Source organism: Choloepus didactylus, chromosome 3 (genome assembly GCF_015220235.1).
Source record: "Choloepus didactylus isolate mChoDid1 chromosome 3, mChoDid1.pri, whole genome shotgun sequence".
Lineage (NCBI taxonomy): Eukaryota > Metazoa > Chordata > Mammalia > Pilosa > Megalonychidae > Choloepus > Choloepus didactylus.
Window position 1 is genome coordinate 57,149,764 of NC_051309.1, and position 25,891 is coordinate 57,175,654.

Sequence of the window (25,891 nt, forward strand, 5' to 3'; positions counted from 1 at the left end):
TTTTTGTAAATCAATTTGGATTTCAAGTCAGGGTTGGCTTTAGGAAAAAGGTATTCTTATCTCCTGATCAGTCAGCCATTTATAGATCCACCCTTTTGGAAGTAAGAATGATGGGCTGCATCTACTTTTTATTTAAAAGCAAGAACCAAGCAATAGAGACAGCAATGTCAAGAGCAGCACACTGAAAACCACACAGGACATTAGAATTTGGTTCATGTTTTTGCATCTATCAACTGATTGATGTTAACAGAAATTTATAAAAGATGATAAACTTGTTTGTTTTGCACTAACTGGTTTCAATACAGCACTGAATTTAACTTGTCTTTGGGCTTCAGTCTACGTAGAGTGAAAGTGCCATACTGAGGCCCTTTCCCTAACTGACACCACAATAAAATAGATTTTAAAATAATTCTAGAATGGCCTAAATAAATTACAGCTGTTCTGGCTGACATTTCTATAGAAAAAGATGGACATCCTGGCCTTTTTTTTTTTTTTTTTGCTTTAAGATGACCATCTGGTTACATAACATATCAATTTGAAGATGACGTAGCTTTTCCTACATTTTAATTTAGTGCTGGCACAACCATTGCCAGTGAATTTGCACTGCAGAGGCCAACTCAAACACACATAGAACATTTGAATGTCATATTTTAAGCGATGTCACAGCTTGTTTCCTCAGAAATACATTTGAAAACAGCACATCTTCAGTTTAACCCTCTGAATTAACAGGTTTTACATCTCTAAATCCAACTTGTGTAGATAGTGTGCCCTATACCTAGCTTGTAGGATTCGAGCTGCTCTGGAAGCCCTGAAGGTGAAGTATGTCTTAATGCATCCCAGCAGGAAGTATCCTCAAACTTCTAGGCTTCCAGTGTTCAAACACTGCTTTATTGGACAGTGCTGGGTATGGAGGTTTTGTTTTAAAATTACAATGGCAGGTACAATAGATAGATAAAGACAGCAAATATTTTTTGTAAAGGTTGCAGTGTGTATACATTGTTCCACCTACAATTAAGGACTTTTAATGGACTTGAATATGGATATGATAATGAAGCCATTAGAAACTGCTGATTGTTTTGCTAACACTTCCCAAAATGGGCAAAATAATAGGCAAAGTGTGCCATTGGTTCTGTGATACTGGCCTTTGGCTATGTTGGGGAAATAATTATATGAAAAGTGTCCATAAAATAGAAAAGGCAGCAAGTGAAACTAAAAAAAGGTTGGTGCTATATGAAGCAGATTTGAAAGGAGTTATCTTTATTCATTTTTTTTTTTTTTTTAATTTTTTTAAATGCATTGAGAGCAGGAGGGAAGTGCAGAGGCATGTGGATTGGTACCCTCCATGGCCTTCCTAAAGTAAAGTAGAGTCCCTGACAGTCATCACAAGGGCTAGAAACTGCACCCTAAACAAGAAGAGTCCATTCTCTAAGTAAAAGATTACAATGCAAAACAAATCACAAATTAAATACATGACACTGAAATCACTCTGATGAGAAAACACAAAGATATTTAAAAATATAAATAAATACATATAGCCGTTTTTTATTCAAGAAACCTAGAGAACTGCTTTCAAAGCAATTGCTTCTTTAGAACACTTTCTAAACCCTTCCATAAATGCTTACTAGTTTGATTGTCACTTAATGCAGCACCTCAGTGTTTGCTGGTGGTAGTGATGGAATTTCATTTAATAGTCTTTTTCATAAATAATATCCTGTTTCACTAAAGAGCATTTCCCTGGGAAAACCAGGGCAGCTTAGAAAATATTTTTAAATATTCAAAACAGAACCTGCAAAGTATTACTTTATTTAGGAAAAACAAGGAATGTAGTGTTAAATTATGACATGGGGGGAAAAAAACTATGCAAAACAATCACATGGAAAGAAAATATTTTAATTTTTAAATATCTCCAGGTTTGCTTAACTTCTTGTGAGCTATTCAACACTTTTAAATATCCTGAATTAATAACTATACCAACAAAATTCATCTCCAGTGTGGCCACAGGAGACATTAAAAAAGACCAAATTATAAATTTTTTTCCTTTTCTTCAAAAAGTATTTTTTCAGTCCTTCTGTGCAAAAATATTACAAGAACAATTCAAATGAAAATGCTGAAATGACATGCCAACATTTCAGGACAGTTAAAACACTCAGGATAATTCTTGAAATGATTGTATTCTATATTATGACCAGTCATTTTTAGGTTCGTTTTCTACAATCTACTCACACTGATACATTTTTCCTAGACTTCTGGAAATAAACAGGTTCACTGGTCTCTTTTGGTGTCCACAAAACAGGCAAGATAGGTTTACAAAAGTGTGTAAATGGAAAGTAGTCATCTATAATCTCTTGACTCTACCACATTCAAAACGAAATTCAAAGTTCATTTGGCTACTTGAAATCACTCCCATAAACCTACGGTTCACTAGATCGAAACATTTCTCAGAAATGGGTCATTATAAGTTCACCTAATGTGATGATTTGGGGATCCTTTAGAAATGGTTAATGCCTAAGATGATAAACTTTATCAAAGTGAGTAATTGCAATAAAGTGCTTGTTACATTTTCAAACTAATGCTTTCAGACTGTGGTATGTTGTTTTAAAAGTGTGTGCTATTCCTCATATAAAGGATCCCCAGGCATGAGAGTTGGGTCTTCTCACCTGTCTCAGAAAAGCAGCAGCACTATCTTTTGGTAGGCTGACAATAGGCACATTACCCATGCGGATGAGGCTATACTAGCGCTATGGCAAAAGGGGAGTAAATTAGAAAAGTGGGAGGCAGGTGAAGGGTTCCTACTCTACTCATAGTTATATACAAATATATTAAATATGCTATAAAAATAGTCAACTCTTTCCTTTGCAATTACTTCAGAAGCTCCTTTTAGAACAATGATCACCCATTCCAAACAAACTTAAAATGTTGTCTTTCTCCAATCAATTAAAACGGCAAGTGCCTTTGTGCTGTTTCTTTACCATTTAAAATTCCAGTCAACTCACTTCTGGCTAGATTCACTCAGTAATATTAATATCCAGTGTTTATGCCTTCCAACACTGACTCCCATGGGACCAAGACCAGGGTCACAGATATTGGAAAGGCTACAGACTAGAATCATAGTTTTATACAAATGTTTATCGACAAACTCATGTGCTTGCCAAAGAAATACAGAGGAAGAAGAGAGTAGAAACAAGCAATACTAGGGTAAAATGCTACTTGAATTCCCCTTAAAATGTCTGCCTCAATGAAGCAGAAACATTTTAAAACACATTGAGTGATACCCAGTTTAAAAGAATCTTCACCTAGAACAGGGGAAACCGTTCTATCTTAAGTGTCCCGTTCTAAGGCTTCTTGAACAAGGGGCTCATCCCCCTTCAAAACATGCCCTTTTCATACAGATGGACTGCATCGGTGCTGTTTATAACTAACTTCAAGCAGACTGCTTTAAGGCAATGACCAGCAACCACAGCACTTCTGAAGAATCCAAACAACATTTTCACTATTCTGCACTGAGTATTCTGTAACTATTCAAAATTACTGGCATCCATTTATTACTATTACATTCCTGAGCCAGATTTAAGTGACAAAGCAAAGCACAGGACTCTAAAAGTACCCCATCAACTAAGGACGGAGGTGATAGACTGAACTGTAGTATTTATGTACTTACTCTCCTCTGCCCCCCACATTCACTTTTCCTCCAATATTGTCCACTCTAAAAATGGAGTATTTTTAGTGTCTAGGTTCTGGTTTGATACCACCCTCAGCAGCAACTTCACTAATCTTTGTAATTCTCTCTTCTAGCTGCTAAACAATACCCAGTGCCACAGCAGTCCAAAGCAAGATAAACTGCAGAGCAATGAGCCTTTTTCCTTGCCTTTAACAGTTTCTTGCATACTGAAAAAGTGCCACCCAGAATAAAAGGTTTTTTAAGAAAAACCGAGTATCTGTGACAGAAAGACAGAGGGAAGACAGATTTTTAAGTAGCTGAAAAGTCTATTTGGTATCTTTTTGTGTTTTAGATTTGGGGTTTTAAATGAACAATTTTGGCTACAAAAACATGAAGAATATGCAATTTCTGCACCTTCACTTGAATGCTCACGTCTCCATGGGGGAGGGGACGGACAAGCTTTGTGACTCAAGTTCAAAAGGAGGAGAAAAACAGTTAAGGAACTAAAAGAGGCAGCTGGTGCTTACTAGCTCTTCTAACACAACACTTTATACTGACAGCAAAGGAAAAGCAGCTAGCTTTTCCTTTAAATTTACCAATTGTTAATTCTAAGCAGGAAAAAAAAAAGCTGTGAAGGAAAAACAGTAATTATTAAGGAAAATTTTGTCTTAATTTTCTTTCCAAAATATTTGTGGAGATGGAAAGTGCTTGCAAGGACCAGGTAGAGGAGAACATGAGTAAATAAATAGTCTACAGATTTACCTTATGGTGTGTCTTATGCTTTGCTTCTATTAAGTACATAGTACTCACTGTTAACCATCTTTTTTAACTGTGGTATTTAAGGGTTAAGTTTTAATATAATATAGTTCTTAATATTCTGTTAGCTAGATACATACCACTAGATATGCCAATAAATAAAGGAGGCACAACTTATATATATGGCATGGTCAAGAAAGGCAATTGGAAGAGAGGAGAAGAACACTGCTGTTGCCATATTCTACCACGTGAGTTTGGTCTGCGTACATGTATCTCATATTCATACATATTCTAACAACTATTCTGACATTCACAAGAATGTCAGAAATCTCTTCTGGATCATTGTTTAGCTAGAAGACTGACCTGACTGGTGTCTAGTGATGCTCCTTTTGTAGACGGGTAGTACCAGCTTTCTTTGGTGGTTTTATTTTCTTTTTCAAGAAAATAAAATTTTCAGTTAATTTTCTAATTTAAGTGTGTGGCCAGGTAGTTTTCTACAGAAAGACAAAGTATATCCCTTAAGGTTAATAGTAAAGCTGAGGACAGGAAAGCTTTAAGATTATTTGCCTTATAATTCCTCTGACCCCTTTACCTAGCAATTCTGTATTAGGCATTTCCATTACTCAAAACCTTTTCTGTATCACAACCTTTGTTAGAGTTATACATTTTCTTTTAAGGTCAATTTTGATTTATTACAACTTGTCCTCCCTTTCCTCAGTAAAAATTTTTGATACACTAATAAGACATTTTCCATTAATTTCCCTTTACTTGGTAGATGTGAATTTCATTATTAGTACCATAAAATCTGTAAAATGGGCTTTAAAAAATGTATGTAACTTCTGTTGGAATTTATTACCTTTGGAATATGATGTTGCCAAGTGAAATCTTAGTTCATGTTTAGAAAGCAAGTGAGTTACAATACTCTAGTATTACAGTGAAGGCAAAGCTAATTCCTACTCATTTTTCCTTTGTAAGACTATCAGGTTTGTATTAAGCAAATATTTACTGAAAATTCTTAAATGGACTATTTATCTTTGTAGGAAGTTAAGATGCTAATTTAGGAAAACAATTTGGGGATCATGTTAATGATGTTGATACTGCTAGGATGTCATCAAATCTCTAGTCCAAGAGACTCAAAACAGTCTTCTTAGGAACTTAGGAGAATAATAACACTCACATGCTGTTAAAAATGCACTAAGGTTTCAAAATTGCTACTGAAACCAGACAGTGAGTTCAAGATGGTGAATTATCACCTGAATTAAAATCAAGGCACTATGGGGTTTTTTCCCCCCTCAAATAACCCTGAATCATTACTGACTAAAAGAAGCATTGAAATTGTGAAGGATAATAAAAAGATTCCAACATATTCTAAAAGTTAAAATTTCCACCATTGAGAATGTTAAAAAGTGCCTAAAAATGTGTTTTATGTGCAAATTTTACTCAACTTGAAACATTCTTGAAATTACTTTCAGGCTTGCTGAAAACCATTTACACAAATATTTCCAACTATGAACTGTATCAAAATATGTGAACAAAATTCCCAACCATCTAAAATAATGCAGTGCATATCCTATTTTCAAACAAATATAATTGAAAAATAATGAAATGAGGGATATTTCTGAGTTAACTTGAAAATCCTCTTGTATCAATAACTTGACCTGAAAAAAAAATCCATTCCCAGCAGCACATCATACCTCACTGAACAAACTTGACATCACAGCTAAAGTATGAACAAGGACTTGTGCCCCAGAAAAGTGTAGAGAACACTATCATGTTGTAAACAAAAGGGAAAACAGAGGATGGATTAGTTTGCACATGATGTCAGAATCTAAGGAAACTTACTCATACCTATAAGGAAGAGATAATGCTTCCATGCAGCATACAAAGTGTTTTGCTTCCTCTCCTTTTATCCAGATACATACATAATAGTTTTTACAGCATCTGTACAACAGAGCATTTTAACCCACACAACATTCTGAAAATAATTATTGTTCCATCATTATCTGAAATGGGAGGAGGGGTGTTCTACTGAGTCTACTGGACTGTCTTCATGGCATCATTGTAAGCAAACCCCTGACATGGCAGCGGTGTGTCCTCTGTAACACTTGATAACAGGCACAGACCCACTAAAAGTTACTAACATCGTTGGTGTCTTGCTGATTCACTGGAGGTCATGTTTCATAGCTGAACTTCTTAATATTTGGCAATATATTCTTTCCATCAAAAAGTATCTGGGCAATGAAAACACTGTCAGAATTGGCTATTTCCCTATGATCACCTCCTGCTGGCTGGTATTAAATGTACATCTGTAGCACTAGGCAGCATTTTCCCTGTCAATTAATTCCAAGAACTAGAACACTCATTACTGCATCTCCTGAAGCTGCTGGAACTCTTCCTCCTATCCTCGGATCATCATGGCAACTCTGGGCCAACCCCTTCCTCCTGTGAGAGCAGACAGGAGGCAAATGTGCTACTGTGGCTGGACCTTGGAAGGGTCAGTCAAACTGTCAGTCCTATGCCGATTAAGTTGCTGCTGCTGCTGAGACTGGTGTTGCTGGTGATGTGACTGAGGGAAAGTGCTCTGTTGTAGTGGAAATGCAGCTGAGAGGATGAGCTGAGTCGAAGGATTCCCATGGAGCAACCTAGAAGTCTAAAAAACAAATAGATTACACTTTTGCTTTACCCTCACTACACTGTCCACATGAGATTTACTTGTTTTCCACTATCCATAGGGACAAAATCCTTAAATTCCACATAATCTACATGAATTTTGCTTTCTCATTTAAAAATCATATTTTGGAAAATGCCTATGAAAGTATGTTAAAGTTTCATTTTTTAAGGAATCTGAGCTAGAGATTTTATGGTATAGAAAGTGATCTATGTTTTGAGATAAAAACCATACGTATTCTTTCAGTTTATATGCTTTAAAGACCCAAATTTTAAACATCAAATTTAAGCACAGGTCTGAAGATATGAAACACTCTGATGTCACAGTCAATGCCTTATGCACACAGGTTTGTTGGGTTGGTGACAGCACCAGTGCAAGTGGCTAAGAGCATGGGCCCTGAAGGAGACCCATCTGGTTTCAAACTCTTGCTGCCCTGTTTGCTAGATATGCAACTTGAGTAAGCGGTTTACCTCTCTGGGCCTCAGTTTCTTCACTTACAAAATAGGGATATTAATAGTGCCTTACCATATTGGATTTGTATGAAAAATAAACATCGTCAAACTACATAAAGTGCTCAGAACAGTGCCTAGCACACAGTAAGAGATGAATCTCAGTTATTACTACTAGTGTTGTTATTATTTAAAAGCACCATAAAAATGAGGACAAAGTTACAGTCTTAAGTCCTATATTGGCAGTGTGGTGTAATAAAGACACAAAACAAAACAAGACACAGGATCTGTAGTCGTAAGCCCTGGATTTGATTTTGCTTTGCCATTTAATTAGCTGTGTGAGCTTGGGCAAGTCTGAACTTATGAGCCTCTTTTTCTTTCACCTAATTTCTACTCTTACATGCTGTTCCATAAATCCATAACCCTAGGGACACAAAGGAAAGTAGCTGAAAGAAAGTGAATTTTCTAATGGAAGTCCTTCTCTACTACTGAAAATACAATTTGATGCAGGGGTCCTAATTTAAAAATGGAATTGTGATAGGTGATTTTTGCAAATGTATATGAAGGACACAAACATACACACAGAAGGACAGATCCTTACTGGCTACTAAAGCTTTGCCATGGACCTTGAGAGTTTTCTTTCACTCTATCATCAGGAACAGTTCTTGTGTAAGGTAAAGAATTCAGAGTATTTATGGTTATCTACATGAGGCTTATAGGAGTACAATGGAGGTGAATTTGGACATTGGTACTATATACAAGATTTTATATTTACTATCTACATATTTATGTAGTTGTGAAGGGTATTGCTGATCTTATTTCTTTATGGGTCCCTGTCATTAGAATGCATTTTGGGGAAGAATTGGGGGAGGAGAGAATGTTTACTATTTTGAAGATATTCATTCCCGGATAAGACTCAGAAATAATACTGGATCTTAGGGAAAGTCGTCTTCTTTTTAAGCATTTACTTAATTCTCACTGAAAATCTTTCCCCCAAATACTTGTTATAAATTCTTGTTATTATTTGTAATAACAGCTAACCCAGTTATTAATGGCTGCAGTTAGTTATAGCCCTAAGGTCTAAAGGACTATGAGTATGACTCCCAGGGATATACAGGCAACTAATCCATTTTAGTTTTCTACATGACCAAGTTAAGGATTACACCTGGACCAGGACACTGAGGGTGATAAGCCTACATTTATGCCTCAGTACATAATGTACTGAGTACATATAAGGGTACAATACTGAATCCCACAATCATACTGTATGCTGCATAACTCTAAAACTTACATGTGTCTGGCCTAGATGAAGTGGTCTCCAGCACAAATCCAGGCTAGGCTGTGTGCAGAACTGCTCCAGCTAGGCCAGAAGGGAAAAAACTAGATATCTTGATGTCATTATGTTACTATGTACTCCCCAGTGAGGATAATGAGCTCCAGGAATTTGCTCTGCTAAACTCTTTGCTATGTACCCTAACTTAGGTAACTTTCTTCTGTATCCTTTATAGTAAGTAGATCTTGTCTGATTTACCCACATGAAGTCTGTGTATTCTGGCTAATTTAAGCATCTATAACATCTGTAAATATAGTGGTCATGACAGCCAGCTATGTGCTTTGTACTATGTTCAGTCATTTCCATGTATTTTTTACCAAGGAGTTAAGAACTACTATTACTTCCATTTTATAGATGAGGAAACTGAAGTTTAGCAAGTTTAAGTAAACTGCCAAAGGCCACAATCTGTATTGCAGCAGTGACTCAACTTCAGGGCTGTCAGACACCAGAGCCTGAGCTCTCCACTATGACATTTAACGCCTCCACCATACTTCTTCTCTGACATTAATTTATAACAGAGAAATTAAAATTTAATCCAACCAAGTAATTTAGCATTATGCCTACAATACTGTAAAACCTCTCTCTTGATATCCCTGCCGTGTAAAGGAAGAGGAGAAAGAAAAATTCCTTTAGTTGAATTTCAGAAAGTCTAGGCAGAGAGAGAAAATAAGGTCTATGTAAAGTGTCTTGATATGGATGGGGTGGACCACTTACTCTCTAGCATTTCAGATAATTGGCTGTATCTATGGCAGGGCTAAAATAATCTTCCAATGACTGAAAAAGGGAAGGAAAAATAGCTAGTTGGGACAAACTGTATTTCAGAAAAGATTTAAGTTGCGCAATAAGCTTTGGTGGATTCTTCAAATTATTTATAAAACTGTTTAATTAAAGCCTAATATTTCATTATATAAAAGTAAATGGCCTGGGAGCCATTGATTGTATACTTCGGATGGATTGACTGTATGGTGTGTGACTATATCTCAATAAAACTGCATTTAAAAAAAAAAGTAAATGGGTTTGGGACAGCTTCCCCATGGGGAGAATTACCTGTAAAAACTGCTGTGGTGCTTGGGTCAGCTGCGCCTGAGATGGTTGCTGAACAGAAGGAAGCTGCTGTTCCTGGGAACCCTGCTGCTGCTGCTGCTGCTGCTGCGTTACTGACAATGTCTGTGACTGCTGCTGTTGTGCAGCAAAGGCAGGATAGGCAGTCACCACCTGCCCCATAAGCATAGTGCTAGGTACCATGACTGCTCCACAGGCTACAGGAGCAGTCACTAATTTGGTCACAAGTTGCTGACCTTGAGAAAATCTGTGAGAGGAAAGAGAGAAGTGGTGTCAAAAGTATATTGTAAAAGGCAGCGGGCTGCATACTTGTCTAAGATAATATCCAATGATACTGCCAGTTCAGTTCTTAGAAAGTTTTATTTTCCTATTTTGTTTCATGTTTTTAAGATTCCTTTTGGGGAACCAGTAAAACAACAACAACAAAAAAATGTATATAGCAAAATCAGCATGTCAGCATATGGACAAAAATACAAACTTTTAACTTTTTATAAAATCGCTAGGTACTTGGGAGTCAGATACTCATGGTTTCCATTTGCTAATCATGAATAAACTTCAAGTTGTCATAAGGGAATTTTAAAAACTAGATCTCTAGAAGAAGTTTACACTGAAAGCTGTATTTTTATAAACACAATTCAAAACCAAATGACATTCTAACAGTGAATAAAAGTACCCCCAATTTATAAATTTATCAATGCAGCACAGTACTCATTGTGTTAGGCTTCACTAATTTTTCCTCTCCATTTCCCCTTCCCTCTGCCTTTTTTCTTTAATAAAAGAACAACAAAAAAAAATGATGCCTCTTTGGGAAAAAAGATTCTTTCTATTTGCCTTTTCTGTGAGATGAAGTTATTTTCTAATATTGGCTATTACTACAGTGAGGAAATTGATAGGACCCTACTATAGATAAAGCATCACATAATTGCAACTACAAACTGTTTCAAGTACATAACGTTATTAAACTTAGTATAGATCATACTTTATATTTCACAAGACAAAATCTATTTCAAATCATGCCAAATCTTGAAAATAAAATACTGTATTTTATATACTTCAGGAACAAATGCTTCACTGCAAACCAAAAAAAAAAAAAAAAAAAAAGTATCGAAATGTTACAGATAAAGTCCACAGAAACAAACAACATTTTTACAAAATGTCTTTGTCACAGAGTGCTAATTAATATCTTGATTGCCCAATTTCTCTCAGATAAATAATGATGAGAATACTGCATTCATCTCCAGGCAACAAAAAACATGATTTCATCTACTTTTACTTAACTCACATTTCTGTGGCTTTGTGTATACTGTTCCCTTTGCCTTTCTACAACTCCCCACCCATACGCACACTCAAAGCCAAGCTTTATAAGATTCAGGACAAGTATCTCCTCTATGAAGCTTTCCCTGACCATACTCCTCACTTCACCTGCTTGCCTCAACCCGAAAAACTTCCTCCTTTCTAAAGACCTAAAGTATTTATTTTTCTCAATTAATACTATTTGTTTACCTTTCTATCACTTTTACTATTTTCTTAGGGCAAGGACTGTGCCGTACTCATCTAAATAGGCCCTCAAATATTTGCTATGCTTTTTTTCCCTCAAAAACAAAACAAAACAAAAAAACATGTCTACAAATAATTGCTCAACTACATGCTCCAAGATGCAAATCAGTATTCTAGATTGATGGCTTTTTCCTCAGGCTAGTTCTCTGCATGTATATAGAGCACATTCTTAATATTTCCTTTCAGAATGTTTTAAAGTACAGAACATTAGAGCTAGAAGTTGGACTTTCTCTGGTGAGTTCCAAAGAGAAGCAGCGAGTTCTCATTGCCTCTGTGATCCAGCAACTTCTTTACTCTCTGGAGATTATTAATTGGACCTTAATAAAATTACTACAAAATTTAACACAACAGCAAAATTGTATTATAAAAACAGCACCCTACATGTAGTAAAATAAGTAAAAAAATAAAATGTATTCAAAATAGGAAATTTAAGACTAGAGAGAGCTATCATTTAGTTGTAAAAGACAGTTTCCCAACATATGAATGGCACTTACTGAAAAAGTTTGTTTCTAAGTCAGCTATTTTGGATTTTCTACTAAATAAGTCATGGATGGCAAGGTTTCTAGAACAGCTCACAAAAGTTTGGTGTAGTATATGTTTAAGCACTTGAGCTTTGAAATCAGACATCCAGGCTAAAGTTCAGAGCTCCCCTTTCCCCCACCTTAACAAGCTATATGCTATTTGACCAAGTCACTAAAAATTTCCTATGCCTCAGTTTTTTGTTTTTATTTAAGAATTAAATGAGATAATATATTTTGAGCACTTAGTACAGTACATAAAGAACCCAGGCAAGATAAGCTACTTTTATTCTATAAAATATATAAACTCTGATAGTACAGACTCTAACCATTGTTTCTACATGAAAACTCTCCAGTATCTGTATTGAAAAGGTAAATGTTTCACAGTGACACAGTGCCCTGTCATAAAACCCAATATAACAGCATACTACAAAATTTAGATTCCATAATATTTGGCAGCACATTCTTGGACAGAAAACAAAGTTTGTTGTTACCCTTTTATTACTAAAAGAAGTCTTTAAATAATAGATACATTCTGTGTTTTTATTTCAAATTAAAGAACCCTGGTTGGAGTGAGCAACAAACTAAAATCATGTTTTAAAAAGTCAAATTGTTTTTCAATCAATTTACAATTTTGACAATGACAAATGAAATATAACAATTACCTTATCTGTCTGTCCTGAGTGAAAGTAGTTACTGCAGTGCTCTGTGTACTGTTCTGGGGCACACTAGATGGAATCTGGACCATGCTCCCTGCTGCCGGCTGAGAAATCACCATAGCGTTATACAGTGGGGCTGTGAGAGTGCTCTGGGTCTGACTGGGCAGTGATGTTTGTTGATTGTGCCCACTCAGAACATTTTGTTGACTCTGCTGGAAAAGCAAACATTTTACAGATGTATTAACTGAAAAAGATGTATTTAGGAAGCATACTTCTGTTCATTATTCTCTCAATAGTTGATAAGACAGAGAAAGAGGTGGCAGGATATATTATTCTGGGAGAAAGCTAACTGCAAAGGAATGTCTTGTAGTTACTGAGCATAAAACAGTCTTGAATACCTTGCTGGCAAGTAATCTATGACTTTAAAAAAGGAGTGTGATCTTAACAGGGAAAATATAAAATACACACGAAGAATGTCTGTTAAATGCAAAAAGTAGTGAGTGATTATATGAGACATTTTTATGTATTTTGTTTAAAGCCTTTGAATTTATAGTCACAAATTTACACCCATTACCAAAATTTTCTGAAATATTGATTAAGCCATCACTACCTCACAGACTATTCTGTACACACAGTAATATGCTTCCTGATCAGCAAGAAGTCAAACCTACTTACTTCTGTAAGTTACAAGAACCTGGTATAATTTAAATTGAACCCTTAAACAAACTGCAAAAATTTTAAATGTAATACTGAAAATATTTAATGTGCAACACTGACAGAAGTTTGCAGAAAATATTTTATTGTTCACTCTCCATAATGTACTTTTCTATTTGTAAGATATAGTTTTACTTTTGTTTCAGCAATAGCATGCATTTCAATCACTGAACACTACTGTCCATTATACTTGATAACATTACCGGAGTTGAAGTACTTTGTAAAGTCTGTTGTTGAATCATGTGCTGAGTTGTGCCAATATGGCCAGTATTCATTCCACTTTGAATCTGGTTAGTAGGAACAACCTGGCCTTGCATATTTATAGGTGTGAGTTGCTGGATGTTAGATGAATTTCCAGAAAGTTGAACAGAACCAAAATTCAATCCAGAAGTTGACTGTTGCAAAAACATCTTTAAAAATAAAGATTACATTACAGTGAGCTTCATAGATTAAAAAAAAGACAACATAAAAAAAAAAGCAAAAGCAAGTTACAAATTTAAGTTTAAAAAGCTAGTAACAAGACTAAGTCATTCTGAAATGAACAATTAGTAATAAATAATTACTGAATAATAAAACATGAAACTTCATATCCACTATTCCCGTGACTCCCAATCTTATCATATTTACAACTGTCAGAAAAAGTGTTATAAATTTCAAAACCTCTATTTTTTGGAGTACTTTACATTTTGGGGACTGTTCATTTTATCAGCTGGCATTACCCTGACACAGTGCTCCTCAAAGGTCTGTGGACTGACAGCATCTGGATCATCTATCATTTATAGTTTAAGGTGTTAGACAGAAGTAGTTTTCACATAAAGTTTCCATTTACCAAAGTCCTTGTCCCCAAACTCTAGCGAAGTCCTTTCTCCTCTGATATAACAATTAAGACGTAACTCTAGAGTGCCCTGTTGGTTGACCAAAGACTAAATTGACTCACATCTGCTATGTCCTGGTATTTTATTAAAAGTATTACTGATGGTTGATTTATTAATTCATTATCAAAAATTTATGAAAAACAATTTTTACATTATGGATTTACACTTACTAAAAACTGGACTACTAAAAGATAACTCCATTAATCTGGAGAAATAAGGATGTTGATGGAAATACTATTATGAATGAATGATCTTTAGAGACTGTAAATGCAAGTAGGTAGACAATGAGTATTTATTGAACTGAATTGACAAAGTTTATCTCTTGCATCTCACTGTCCATTAAGAAAAGTCAATTTCCCTAGGAAATCAAAATGTGGGTGGAAGACATATTCTTTGTATTCAAATGTAAGAGTAACTTACCTGCAGCCCTTGACCATGGACCATTTGAAGCTGTTCTTGAATTTTTCTTAGTTCTTCTTGTTGCCGATGAATATTTGCCTCTATCATCCGGGTCCGTTGCTCCAGCTGGTCTTTCAGATGTTGCATGGCTCCTAATTGAGCTGAAAACTGAAACTGAAGTACCATACATGGAAAAAGTATAGTATATGTTAGAATTACTTTTTCCTCACAATTGTGCAAGATGAAAAGTAGTATATCATGAGTTAAGAAGGTTATGCCAGTTATCAACATTGCCTCTCAGCTCCAAATCTACCCATCTTTGCTGTGCTTTGTGATACCGGAGCCAGGCCCTATGAACATTTCTCCTTTGCCAGCGGGCACACATTCAGTCATGTCAAATGGGGCTTATCTTCCTGGTTCTAGTACTTTTCATTCTTGCTCATGGCATAGTTGCCAGCAGGTGGCTTCCCAGCAAGTATCATTAGCGCTCCAGCAGACAGCTTTCCAGCAAGTCTCACTGGCATTCTAGTGGACAGCTTCCCGGTCATAATGGTACTCCAGTGAGTGGCTTCCTAGCAAGTTTTCCTAGTACCCCAGCAGGTGGCATCCCTCTCGTCAGCTCCAGTCTGTGGCAACTTAAGTGATCTGTTATCAGTGGACTACACTTAATCTGGTCCAAAGAGATCTGAATCTCAGCCTGGTGTATGTTGGATGGGGTGAGGAGTGGCTTATAGGAGAGAGTCTTCCAAGTTTGTTCCTTCCTTGGGTACTCTCCCTCTGACTTACAGTTAGTGGCTGCTCTTTACAACCATTATTTCTGTATTCTTTAGAATTCTCCTCTTAGTATAATCACTGTTACCAGTTAATAATTTTTTTATATTTTATATCCCTATTCGAATTTCTGGTGTGGTTCCGGCTTCTGACTCCTGAATGGATCTTAACTGAAATAAGTATACAATGGAATTAGAAGACCTTAGCTCATATTCTGACTCGATCATTAACTAACAAGTTACTTAACTTCTCTAAGCCTCAGTTTCTTTATCTATAAGATGGAGATAATAAAAGCACCAACTTCACAACTTTAGTTGTTTTGTGGTACTAAATGAGTCCATATGCATTAGGTTGAACCATTTGAAACTGCAGATATTTGGCATTTTTTAACTTCAGTAAACAGCAGTTTCATATGATTCAACTGAATATATAAAACCCCTAGGCATAATGCTCGGCACATTGTAAGAGCTCAAAAAATGTTGCCATTATTATTTACTAAAATTTCAGTAAAAACTATACTTTATCATGTTCAAACTCTCCTCTAGTTGCTCTTTTACTCAGCCACTGTTTCATGTGGAGGCACTGAATGGGTCATAGGTGGATATGGAGGAATAAAAAAAGAGCTAAAAGAGCTTCTCCAGTAACTTCATTTCTATCCTTTAATAAAAATGAAAAAGCAACCAGCACTAAGAGTTGTTCATATCAGATTCTCTCATTCCTAAAATGTCATCTATTTGTACACATCGGTGGAAATACCCAGTTACAAAAATCTGACAGAAAACCAACCATAATATTTTTCACTCATATTCTTGCCTAAAACTGTTCTTAGGAAAATACAGAACAGAGAGATTTTTGAAGATTAAGCAAACACGAATGAATATATGCACGAATGGAAACAAAATTATTCTTTCAGAGTTTTCAATATTCTTTACTTATTTCTCTATGTTTTACCTATGTTATAAACAGCTCCTATTTTCTGCTGCTTGTAATCTTGTCACATTTAATGATTCATCTCTTAAGTCTAATCATTTCTATGAATATGCAACAAATAAGTACACAGGATACAGTACAAAAGTAGAAAGAGTTTCACTTTATTGGAAATCTGCTTTATTCTTAAGATAATCTCCTATAGTGAACTTCATCTAAAAGTAAGAAATGCCCCCCAAAAGTTTTTTCACTCGTCTTCAAAAATTTGTACTGACATACTGAATAGTATTTCATGGCATACAACTCTGACTTCTGAAGTTGACAATAACTAAACCATATCATATGTTAGATTATACCAGAGGTTTAAGAAAATATTACACATTTAGTACTTCAACACCCTCATGCCTTTGTTCTTTTTTATATTTTAGTCAAAATATGTTATATTTATGTTGTATAAATATATTTTTATTGTTAACTAAAATTTTGTGTACCTTTGGATAAAAATTAACATTGTCACACTTTAAAGTGTTTCTATTAAAATAGTCCAAATAACAAAAGAGAAACAAACAAGAATCAGAACAACAGGAAATAAAATCATAGAATTGAGAGGCAGTCCCCAGTACAATACCTGGCACATCATAAGAGGTCAAAAAATATTTGCCATTCTTGTCACTATTATTATTTACTAAAATTGTGGTGAAAACTATACCTGATTTATCATATAAAACATGCAAAATCTACTCTAATGAGGTTGTTTTTTAAAATCACTGAACAAGATATGAGATTTGAATGCTTACTAACATTATTGACGGATTATCTAACTAATATTATGAAAATATTCCTATAAAATGTTAAGGAATTCTTGCCTGTATTCTGAAATTAATGAAATAGTAATATTAAGTCTGCCTAAATATTCACACAAAAATTCTGTTAACACTCCAGAATAAACAGGAATTGAGGGCTCAATGATTAAACTGTTGCAACTAAGTATTATATTTAATAATATAGTTCTGTTATAAAGCTCTTTCATGATAGTATGTGGTTAGAAATCAAGATAATGAAACTTAGGTAATTAGTAACATGTAAATACATTTATCTGTGGAAGTATATTTTACATAGTTACATAGGTCTAATTTAAATAATAACCATGTAAGATAAAGTTATTAAAAAAACATATTGCCTTTACCTGTTGTTAACTATCATTATTTAAAATCAAGATACTGCTGGGCCAAGGTATATTACATGCCAAACAAAACTGAAAATTTTATATTATTTTTACTATTACTTAGCAGTATTTTTAATGTATTTGAGTCACTGCATGAGTACAATTAAAAATTACATGTTTGGAAGTTATGATCAACAGTAACTTAGTGTTATTTTTGTAATACCTCTCCTTTGTCTTGCTACTTTCTATATTCAGGCCTCTTTCTGAACTTTACCCAGACAACAATTCCAGGGAGTGTTCTTTCACCTCCTAGGGCTTCATTAAGGGTCCATATATGTGCTCACCTATAAGCTTATTATACCTCTAGCATAGACTATGGTATAAACTATTGTATTGTATTCATGTGTCACTCCCTTTAGATATAACAGTCTTTTAATATGGATATTGTATTTTCTCATCTTTATACTGTCAACACCTACAATATCTGTCACATACAAGGAACTTAATAATGTCTTATATATGAATGAATGAATATATGAATAAATAACTTAATGCTTCCAATAACCATAGGAAGAACAAAATGAACAGCTGTGTGTCATCTTTGTCTTTAGGTCTATAGTGTATCTTAATGGGGGAAGTTATGGTGTATTAAGTTGGGCAATTCTTTGTTGTGCAAGACAGGCCTGCATGTTGAAGAACATTTAGCATCCCTGCCCCCTGCCTACAAGGGGTCAGTGGTACCCCACACAATCACTATGACAATCAAAAATGTATCCAAATATCCTAAATGCCTCCAGTTGAGATTCACTGCTTCTACAACTATATTTTTAGATTAGCTTAAAAGCCATTTATCATTTTTAAATACTCAACTGAAATAAACAAAGAAATAAAAAATACCTGGGACATGCCTTGTGGAATTGGTAAATTTGCAGCTTGAGACATCACTGGCTGTGTTAAAGACTGACCAACAGACTGCGAATTTATGGACTAGAAGCAAAATAAAAAAATAACACTGGAATGATGATTGTTCCTGTTCATGAGCATTCCCCCAGAAATATCAACATGATACCTTTATCACTGAGCTTACAATTTGTCCCATATTTTTGTTAGTTGAGTACAGGTATGTCTCCCCCTCTACACTGGGAAGGGCTGCTCTCTATTTATCTTTTTATATTCTAAGGCACTGACCACAGTACCTTGCACAGGCTACCCAAGAAAACTGGCTGGACTTAACTGAAGGCAACTGGTATTTGAACTTACGTATAAAATAAAACGCCTCTAAATAATTTTTCACAATTGAAAAAAAAAATCTAACATTTTACCTGAAAAATAATTAAAACAACTGATCTCTGTGATAACTATTTCACAAAACAGAGAGACCTCGACTAAATATTATATGGCAACAACTATTTTGTTCTTTATAGAAAGGGTAAATGAATAAATGGATTTTTGGAGATTTAGATTTTTTTTAACCTTTTTAGCTTAATTTGGAAGAATATTAACTAAAGAGTTTACCTGACTACCAAATGATGACCTCCTTTGTGCCATCTTTTCATGAGCTGGTAAATGCTGTCTGGGAGGAGTGCTGGTATCTGTTGGAATCTTTGTTGGTGTTGCTGAGGTTAGTCAACAAAAACAGAACCGCATTAGTACTTTATAAAATACAGTTTAAAAAGATAAATTTCAAAATGCATTTCAGAGAATAAAAATCATTTTTGAATTATTTTTCTAAATCATTCAACAAAAGCCCACTATAATAAGATGACTCATTTTAATTACTTTTATCCTTTTTAAAGGACAAAAAATATTTGAAATAGGAAAATTTTAAATGTAAAAATAATTCCTAATTAATGACAGTTATCAAAGTATTCATAAAAGCAGAAAATATTTTTAAAAGTCTTTCTATTTTCTATTTATGGACTACTTGATGAACTTCTTTGCTAAATGTGAACAATGTTCCAACTACTCACTTCAAAGGTTAGTATAGTTCAGATATACAAACATTTGATGAAAAATGCTATGCCAGTAATACAAACAATTTAAAAGCACCCTCACTTAAAGGAAATCTGCATTCAAGTTTGGTTACTCACAGGAAGGGTCTGAGACTGCTGTGTGAGATGATTTTCTTGAACTCCGGGAGGAAGCAGAAGGGGTTGGGCTCTGATCAAACCTTTCCAATGCTTCCTTGAGACTGACTGTGTTTATACGATTATCAGACCCAGAATCTTGGCTCTAAGGAGACAGATCAGAATACATGTTTTCCTTGTAGTTCAGTTCAAAGATCCCAAATTAGCAATACTGCTTGCTAAAAAGGAAATCAATTTTTACCCATAATAAGGTAAAGGTACTTATGCATATAGTTGGTAAAGTTTGTATAGCCAGAAAATTTTGGCTTCTTTCTCTATTTGAAGGAACGACAGAATAAAGATGACACTTTCATTTATGTACAAGGTTCTGTAAGCATCTTTAGAAATTCAGCTCCTGACTGATCACAACCTTCCTCTTCACTCTAACTCTGACCTTTCTCCACAACTTCAGTAATTCCAACATCCTATCATGGTCTCTCAGCTTTCTTTGAAGTCATCTCCTCCACTCTACTTCAGTCATTCAAGCTCTGCACCTTGTCATCATCAGACACTGAAGCACCTCTAAAAGTACAAATTAAAATCCCACTTTAAACACATTCTCCTATCTTTCTAGCTCACTTGCCCAAGGGTATTCTCGGAAACAATTACAGCCATCTTAAAATGATCACCAACCTAAAATAAACAATACTAGGCAGCAACATTAAGTTCTAGTGGGCTCACTTTCCCACTCTTCCCAATTATTCCATCCCTTTTCCACTGTTGCTGAACCTGTCTCCCTCTCTCTCAGCTGATATCCTTACCTTGTACTTAGAGATGAGAACAATTATCTTGCCACCACCAAATATATATAACCATACCTGCTAATATAGTATATATACTAATATACCCATCTTCTCTATTTTGTCTCTATCTCCCACTTCTTCCCTGCTCCTGAAAACCTTCTACCTGCCCTCAGTATCCATAATCACCAACATCCTCTGTATCCTCAGTATCTATAATCACCAACATCCTTTGTATTCTCAACCGCGTTTCACTGAGTTGCAAAACTCTTAACTCCCCTAAGGATACCATTTCCCCTAAGTAGGTCTCTTAGGTCTGTTTTGTCTCTCACATTCTTCAGATCACTACCTTCATGGTAGGACAGAAGTCTTCCTAATGCTCTTTCCAGACCATTTTCCTTCCTACCCTCCCTCCTTCCCTAAATCTCACATCATCACACTACATTACTCACTATCTCTTACTGCCGTAGTCATTTACAAACCTTGGGGTCACTTCCCACTAAGAACCTGAACTAAAATTTCAGCTCCTGGTTCAGCATTACGTAACCTCACTCTTTTTTAATTTCAAGGTTACCAATATCTACACATTTAACACCTTGACCTCTTCTCTTCCTTGATGTCCTCCCCTCTGAAGATCTTGACTTCCATCCGTCCTTCGCCACTCAGCAGTTTTAGTTATACCCTAAACTCTGTCATTACCAATAAGACAAACCTTCTATAATAACTTTAAAACATCCCACTCTTGGACCACCATTTCCCATTTTTCCTCCTCATTCCATTTAGGGCACCACCTCCAATAATCCTTCGGCTCTACTGGAATCACTGAGTCTACCATATGTTCACAACTGCTCTCTCACTTCATATCCTGTTTCCCCTTTTTACCTAGCTTAAATTCACGGTTCATTACTACAGTGACTCCCTTGCAAATGTCTTCAACTCCCTTGTCATCTCTCCCTTCCTTACACCACCTTGGCAAAAATCCCAATGTTGGTTAAACCCAACTTTCTACCTATTTGATGTCTGCTCCTCCACAGCTGAATATGGGTGAAGAAACACTACATGGAGACTATGTTAATATTTTAGGTTTTGTGGACCATACAGTGTCTGTCACAAGTCTTCAACTCTGATGTTACAGTGCAAAAGCAGCAACAGAAACTATACAAATGAATGATTGTGGCTGTGTTTCAATAAAATCTTATTTATGGATACTGAAATTTGAATGTGATATAATTTTCATGTGTCACAAAACATTATTCTTCTTTTCTTTTTGGCCAACCACTTAAAAATATAAAAAACACCTGCAGCTTGTGGGTATCAAAAAAACATGCAAAGGGCTGGATTTGGCCTACGAACTGTAGTTTGCCAACCCCTGCTATAAACGGATAATCTGCCTCTTAGCTAAGCTCAATCCTTCCACTTATGGATTAGATTCCATCTTCTCTTACCTACCTAAGAACACTGCTCTAGCATTTCTAACCACTCTCTCTCCCATTATCAATTTTTCCTTCCTCTGTTGGGCCATTCTTACCCATATACAAACACACTACTATTTTTCTCATCATTTAAAAAAAAAAAAAAATCAAAAGCTTCTTTTAAATCCATATCCCCTTCCTACCACTGCCCCATTTCTCTCTTCTTTCTGGCAAAATCCCTCCATACTCACTGCTTCCAATTCCATTTCTCTCAGAAAATTCTTTATTATACCCACTCTAATCAGGCTTTCACCCTTAATACCACTACACCAAATCTGCTTTTATTGATCACCAATGAAATACATCTTAAACTCGATGCTCAATTTTCAATCCTCATCTAATTTAATCAAGTCAGCTAGATCTAACAAAGCTGATCATTCACTCATCACTGATATACTTTCTTTTTTTTTTTAAAATCTTCATTTTATTGAGATATATTCACATACCATGCAGTCATACAAAACAAATCGTACTTTCGATTGTTTACAGTACCATTACATAGTTGTACATTCATCACCTAAATCAATCCCTGACACCTTCATCAGCACACACACACAAATAACAAGAATAATAATCAGAGTGAAAAAGAGCAATTGAAGTAAAAAAGAACACTGGGTACCTTTGTCTGTTTGTTTCCTTCCCCTATTTTTCTACTCATCCATCCATAAACTAGGCAAAGTGGAGTGTGGTCCTTATGGCTTTCCCAATCCCATTGTCACCCCTCATAAGCTACATTTTTATACAACTGTCTTCGAGATTCATGGGTTCTGGGTTGCAGTTTGATAGTTTCAGGTATCCACCACCAGCTACCCCAATTCTTTAGAACCTAAAAATGGTTGTCTAAAGTGTGCGTAAGAGTGCCCACCAGAGTGACCTCTCGGCTCCTTTTGGAATCTCTCTGCCACTGAAGCTTATTTCATTTCCTTTCACATCCCCCTTCTTTTTGGTCAAGATGATGTTCTCCGTCCCACGATGCCAGGTCTACATTCCTCCCCGGGAGTCATATTCCACGTTGCCAGGGAGATTCACTCCCCTGGGTGTCTGATCCCACGTAGGGGGGAGGGCAGTGATTTCACCTTTCAAGTTGGCTTAGCCAGAGAGAGAGGGCCACATCTGAGCAACAAAGAGGCATTCGGGAGGAGGCTCTTAGGCACAACCATAGGGAGGCCTAGCCTCTCCTTTGCAGCAACCGTCTTCCCAAGGGTAAAACCTATGGTAGAGGGCTCAACCCATCAAACCACCAGTCCCCTATGTCTGTGGTCATGTTAGCAACCATCGAGGTGGGGTAGGCCAATACCCCTGCATTCTCCACAGGCTCCTCAAGGGGGCACTACATCTTTTTTTTTCCTTGTTTTTCTTTTTTTTTTTTTTAACTTTCCCTTCTTTTTTAAATCAACTGTATGAAAAAAAAGTTAAAAAGAAAACAAACATACAATAAAAGAACATTTCAAAGAGACCATAACAAGGGAGTAAGAAAAAGACAACTAACCTAAGATAACTGCTTAACTTCCAACATGTTCTTACTTTACCCCAAGAAAGTTACATAATATAGCAACATTTCTGTGAACTTGCTCCTACTATATCCATCAGAAATTAACAGACCATAGTCATTCCTGGGCATCCCCAGAATGTTAAATAGCTTATCTGTTCTTCTTGGATTATTGTTCCCCCTTCCTTAATTGCTCTCTATTGCTAGTTCCCCTACATTCTACATTATAAACCATTTGTTTTACATTTTTCAAAGTTCACATTAGTGGTAGCATATAATATTTCTCTTTTTGTGCCTGGCTTATTTCGCTCAGCATTATGTCTTCAAGGTTCATCCATGTTGTCATGTTTCACGAGATCATTCCTTCTTACTGCCGCGTAGTATTCCATCGTGTGTATATACCACATTTTATTTATCCACTCATCTGTTGAAGGACATTTGGGTTGTTTCCATCTCTTGGCAATTGTGAATAACGCTGCTATGAACATTGGCGTGCAGATATCTGTTCGTGTCACTGCTTTCCGATCTTCCGGGTATATACGGAGAAGTGCAATCGCTGGATCAAATGGTAACTCTATATTTAGTTTTCTAAGGAACTGCCAGACTGACTTCCAGAGTGGCTAAACCATTATACAGTCCCACCAACAATGATTAAGAGTTCCAATTTCTCCACATCCCCTCCAGCATTTGTAGTTTCCTGTTTGTTCAATGGCAGCCATACTAACCGGTGTTAGATGGTATCTCATTGTGGTCTTAATTTGCATCTAATAGCTAGTGAAGCTGAACATTTTTTCATGTGTTTCTTGGCCATCTGTATTTCCTCTTCAGAGAACTCTCTTTTCATATCTTTTCCCTATTTTATAATTGGGCTGTCTGTACTATTGTCACTGAGTTGTAGGATTTCTTTATATATGCAAGATATCAGTCTTTTGTCAGATACATGGTTTCCAAAAATTTTTTCCCATTGAGTTGGCTGCCTCTTTACCTTTTTGAGAAATTCCTTTGAGGTGCAGAAACTTCTAAGCTTGAGGAGTTCCCATTTATCTATTTTCTCTTTTGTTGCTTGTGCTTTGGGTGTAAAGTCTAGGAAGTGGCCGCCTAATACAAGGTCTTGAAGATGTTTTCCTACATTATCTTCTAGGAGTTTTATGGTACTTTCTTTTATATTGAGATCTTTGGTCCATTTTGAGTTAATTTTTGTGTAGGGGGTGAGGTAGGGGTCCTCTTTCATTCTTTTGGATATGGATATCCAACTCTCCCAGCGCCATTTGTTGAAAAGACCATTATGACTCAGTTCAGTGACTTTGCGGGCCTTATCAAAGATCAGTCGGCCATAGATCTGAGGGTCTATCTCTGAATTCTCAATTCGATTCCATTGATCTATATGTCGATCTTTGTGCCAGTACCATGCTGTTTTGGCAACTGTGGCTTTATAATAAGCTTCAAAGTCAGGGAGTGTAAGTCCTCCCACTTCGTTTTTCTTTTTTAGAGTGTCTTTAGCAATTCGAGGCATCTTCCCTTTCCAAATAAATTTGATAACTAGCTTTTCCAAGTCTGCAAAGTAGGTTGTTGGAATTTTGATTGGGATTGCATTGAATCTGTAGATGAGTTTGGGTAGAACTGACATCTTAATGACATTTAGTCTTCCTATCCATGAACATGGAATATTTTTCCATCTTTTAAGGTCCCCTTCTATTTCTTTTAGTAGAGTTATGTAGTTTTCTTTGTATAGGTCTTTTACATCTTTGGTTAAGTTTATTCCTAGGTACTTGATTTTTTTAGTTGCTATTGAAAATGGTATCTTTTTCTTGAGTGTCTCTTCAGTTTGTTCATTTCTAGCATATAGAAACATTACTGACTTATGTGCATTAATCTTGTATCCTGCTACTTTGCTAAATTTGTTTATTAGCTCTAGTAGCTGTATCGTCGATTTCTCAGGGTTTTCTAGATATAAGATCATATCATCTGCAAACAATGACAGTTTTACTTCTTCTTTTCCAGTCTGGATGCCTTTTATTTCTTTGTCTTGCCGGATTGCCCTGGCTAGCACTTCCAGCACAGTGTTGAATAACAGTGGTGTCAGCGGGCATCCTTGTCTTGTTCCTGATCTTAGAGGGAAGGCTTTCAGTCTCTCATCATTGAGTACTATGCTGGCTGTGGGTTTTTCATATATGCTCTTTATCATGTTGAGGAAGTTTCCTTCAATTCCTACCTTTTGAAGTGTTTTTATCAAAAAGGGATGTTGGATTTTGTCAAATGCTTTTTCAGCATCTATTGAGATGATCAATTGATTTTTCCCTTTTGACTTGTTAATGTGTTGTAATACATTGATTGATTTTTTTATGTTGAACCATCTTTGCATGCCTGGAATGAACCCCACTTGGTCATGGTGTATAATTTTTTTAATGTGTCTTTGGATTCAATTTGCAAGTATTTTGTTGAGGATTTTTGCATCTATATTCATTAGGGAGATTGGCCGGTAGTTTTCCTTTTTTGTAGCATCTTTGCCTGGTTTTGGTATTAGATTGATGTTAGCTTCATAAAATGAGTTAG

The 25,891-nt window shown here is 35.8% G+C and overlaps 1 protein-coding gene across 8 annotated transcripts in view; it reads right to left on the minus strand.

The window, feature by feature from the left end:
• Nucleotides 1-1,872: 1,872 nt before the first annotated feature.
• Nucleotides 1,873-25,891, minus strand: part of CLOCK (clock circadian regulator) — a 147,804-nt gene continuing 123,785 nt past the window's right edge. For 7 of the 8 annotated variants that reach the window (XM_037829844.1, XM_037829843.1, XM_037829837.1 and 4 more), the window contains 8 exons: nt 19,602-19,743; nt 19,027-19,127; nt 18,409-18,498; nt 14,670-14,822; nt 13,578-13,784; nt 12,667-12,872; nt 9,912-10,173; nt 1,873-7,064 (listed from right to left, as the gene is read on the minus strand). In XM_037829844.1, the coding sequence (XP_037685772.1) occupies nt 6,885-7,064; nt 9,912-10,173; nt 12,667-12,872; nt 13,578-13,784; nt 14,670-14,822; nt 18,409-18,498; nt 19,027-19,127; nt 19,602-19,743 (1,341 nt within the window). In that variant the 3' untranslated portion in view covers nt 1,873-6,884. The remainder of the gene's footprint in view (nt 7,065-9,911; nt 10,174-12,666; nt 12,873-13,577; nt 13,785-14,669; nt 14,823-18,408; nt 18,499-19,026; nt 19,128-19,601; nt 19,744-25,891) is intronic. The other variant, XM_037829842.1, reaches the window with a different exon arrangement.